Source organism: Penaeus chinensis, chromosome 21 (assembly GCF_019202785.1).
Source record: "Penaeus chinensis breed Huanghai No. 1 chromosome 21, ASM1920278v2, whole genome shotgun sequence".
Lineage (NCBI taxonomy): Eukaryota > Metazoa > Arthropoda > Malacostraca > Decapoda > Penaeidae > Penaeus > Penaeus chinensis.
The window spans coordinates 7538372-7542034 of NC_061839.1; the positions used below are offsets into that span (position 1 = coordinate 7538372).

Consider the following 3663-nt stretch of genomic DNA (forward strand, 5'->3'; position numbering starts at 1 on the left):
TCTCTCTCTCTCTCTCTCTCTCTCTCTCTCTCTCTCTCGCTCTCTCTCGCTCTCTCTCGCTCTCGCTCTCGCTCTCTCTCTCTCTCTCTCTCTCTCTCTCTCTCTCTCTCTCTCTCTCTCTCTCTCTCTCTCTCTCTCTCTCACTCTCTCACTCTCTCACTCTCTCACTCTCTCACTCTCTCAGCTCGCTATCTCTCGCTCTCTCTCTCTCTCTCTCTCTCTCTCTCTCTCTCTCTCTCTCTCTCTCTCTCTCTCTCTCTCTCTCTCTCTCTCTCTCTCTCTCTCTCTGTCACACACACACACACATATACAGTGCATACCATTTTCATCGAGAAAAAATCGCAGAGAATAGCGAAGCGTTTTTCCTTCATGCGGTCTTTCTCGTCAAAGGAGCTTTTTATGTAGAAAACTTTGCTGTTGATCATCTTGTAGACTTCCGAATTTTCTTCCTGTAACAAAACTCGGGATTTAGAATCTGATCAACTGGGAACGAAAAACACAGAAAAAGTCGAGGTGAGTTACAGTTACAGTTGTTACGGTTAATAAAGACGAACCGAATCAAACATGGCGTCTCGATTTGGTTTGTTTTGTTCACTAGACAAGGCGAACCTAGACTATCGTCACCGCGGTCTTCTGTTTGGCTGACAAGGGTGGTAAGGGCTACCTTAGATTCAGAAAATAATCTCGCGCCCTTGACGAGTAACCTGCCAGAGTGAACTCACAAATACCCTACGAGAAAGCAAGCCAGCGTCCATATATTTTAGTACATAAATAAGTGAATATTACTTTCTTTTTTACTTGTGTTTGATCTACCACCATGCCTCATCTGAGAGCTAGAGAACATATATTGCATTTTTGATTGCTATGCATCACGGTGCTAATAATTCCATCGTCATATTGCTTTTTACTTTCGTTTTAGAAACAAATCGTAATTTCCCATAAGCATGTTTACTTTTAAAGGCTCGTAATTATAGTGAGCTTAAAATAATATACAACTATAATAGAAACTACACCCGAGGGAATGGACTTCAGGCCAGGAAAAAAAAACTCCGTGTTCATCACACTCACATCGAGGAGTTGGTGGATCGAGGTGCCATGCTCCACCGACCAAGGGATTTTGCCGTAGTCTAAGAGGTCCTGCAAGGAATCCACGGGCACCTCCACCATCGGCACCGCCAGGAGGGAAGTCAGGATACCCTGGTAGGCCGAGGTGAGGATGAGGGAGACCACCATCCACGTGCCCAGCAACACCCGGCCTGTGATGGACGTTGGCACCAGGTCGATGGCTGCGGGTCGAAGAAATATCGTAAACGCATATTCATGAATTTATACATATTCTTTCGCAATTCTTCAACATTTAAAATAGCAGGATAGTTTCCAATTTCCAGAATACACGGCTAATGTGCTAAATACTTCACTGACAACAATTCACTGATCCAGAAATGAGAATGTTGACATTCTGGAAGCCTTTTTTCATTCTAAGTAACAAATTCAAAATGTTTAAATTTTATTCTTTACAACGTAAAATATCAAATCTCGATGCCATTAGTAAAGCAACTTCTAAAGAAAGAACTGTCTGACACACACACAAACAAACACACACACACACACACACACACACACACACACACACACACACACACACACACACACACATACACACACATACACACACACACACACACACATTCATATAGTTGTGTGTGTACGTGCGTGTGTGTGTGTGTGTGGGGGGGGGGGTTCCTTCCTCATTTCAGAGAAAAACATCAGTATGAGTCATCAGCTGAATAATAACCAACATAACAGCATTCACCCCTATATATTAAAAATACATGAACAAGTATTCATGTAGGTACTGTCTACGAAATACAACACAAGTAGCTCAGAATGGATCTATCAATCATGTTCACTGTTGGTACATGTACCACAGGTTGGGAACTCCTGGTCTAGTATATGTAGTATTCACATCGCAAACCAAAGCACATCAGTGTCTAAAGAAGAAGAAACACCAACCATTTAATATCCATAACGAAAAAGAAAAAAAAAAACATACAGAGACCCGCCAGACACTCACATTCGAGAAGCAGCACTTTGAGGATCCAGTCTGGGCGGAAGTAATAGGTCCGAGACCCGACGGCCCCCTCATGGCGATTCATGGCGTCGGGCAACGACCATCTGAGCGCCAGGTGGTCGTAGAGGGCACCGAATGCCATGCTCGCTGCCATGAGCACCATCAGTGCCACCCAAACCTGGTCGGTTGATCTGGTTAGCACGTTAAGGAGGAGGAGAGTAGATGATAGTTTCTTAAGGTAATGGTAATGAATGTAAGTAATGGTGTGTGTGTAATCAATTTTGATATTAGCCTTGGATAGGAAAATTATTTTCGTATGTTCATTAGCTATCCTTGTCAAGCTGTCAGTAATATTCGATAAACATTTAGTATATGATTGAGTCCTTATGATATTGCAATTTTGGGCTGATATTGCATAATGATATTGCAATTTCGGTCACATATGTAAACCAATTTCAAAGTTTATACAGATGATTAATTGAACAATCAAACAAGTTATCCTTCAGCCACTTTGACCATAACTGTATATCATCTATGCAAATGTTATAACCATCACCTCTAAAGCATTCCAGATTTCGTTTGGACATCAAATTGTGTATTCTGATGACACAGCTTCGATTAAAAAAGAAGCATTCCAATATAGAAATTACCTGTGGTCATGCTATATTCCTAGGGTTTGCTATGTAATTATTAATGATGACTGCAGTGCCAGAATTATTTATCCCTTTTTAGAAACGAAAATAATGTTGCTGTTAATAACAGCGTTAATACTGGGGTATTATTTCTAAAAAAAGTGTTTAATGTGCTAATAAAAAAAAAAAAAAGAAAAAAAAAGCTCTGAGCGTTTAGATAACTGGCAAACATTAAACAGTATTTCATTTGAACTCGATAGTTTATCAATATCATACTTTAACTTATTATAGTCACATATACACCGGAATGAAGAAATGTAAACTTCGGAAGAAAATAATTTCGCAATAAAAATACATAGGCAAGAGACACATATACACATATCTATATATCTATATATATGTGTGTATAAATATATGTATATATATATTACATATGTATATATATATTCATATTATACATTACATATGTATATATATTCATATCGGGTGGACCCTTTCTGACCTGCCACGCCAAGGGCTTGACGAAGGCACCGAGGTCTCTTTCACGACGGGGGCGAGGCAGGAAGATCCCGAAGGAGTCCATGTAGAGGAACTCGGAGTAGTCGATGATCTGGGACCGCTTGTACAGAACGCTGAAGGGTCCCAAGGCCAAGTCCACCTCCTGTGCCATTGTTGGCGGTTTCTCTATTAGTGGTGCTACCGTTATCGTTTTGTTAATGTATATTATCACAACGAACACGATCATTCTTATAATTGTCGTTCTTATTATCATTATCATTATCATTTTGTCATACATGATGGTATTGTTATTACTACTATCATTGGTATTATCACTATTATTATTTATCGCACGCCTAAACATCAATTAGTCCACTTCTGCACCTTTTCTCTAGTTCTCAAACCAAACATCCACACATACTTTCTTCCACAATTTTCTCACCCCAGCCCCTTCCTCTCGCT

General features: G+C 40.2%; 1 protein-coding gene across 1 annotated transcript in view; it reads right to left on the reverse strand.

Moving 5' to 3' along the window:
- The window catches only part of LOC125036394 (glutamate receptor 1-like), a 3457-nt gene extending 1190 nt beyond the window's left edge, over positions 1-2267 (reverse strand). Inside the window, exons 1-3 of the mRNA XM_047628987.1 lie at positions 2075-2267; positions 1069-1286; positions 321-449 (exon numbers count right to left, since the gene is read on the reverse strand). Of these exons, the coding sequence (XP_047484943.1) occupies positions 321-449; positions 1069-1286; positions 2075-2234 (507 nt within the window). The 5' untranslated portion in view covers positions 2235-2267. The remainder of the gene's footprint in view (positions 1-320; positions 450-1068; positions 1287-2074) is intronic.
- Between the last annotated feature and the right edge of the window lie 1396 nt (positions 2268-3663).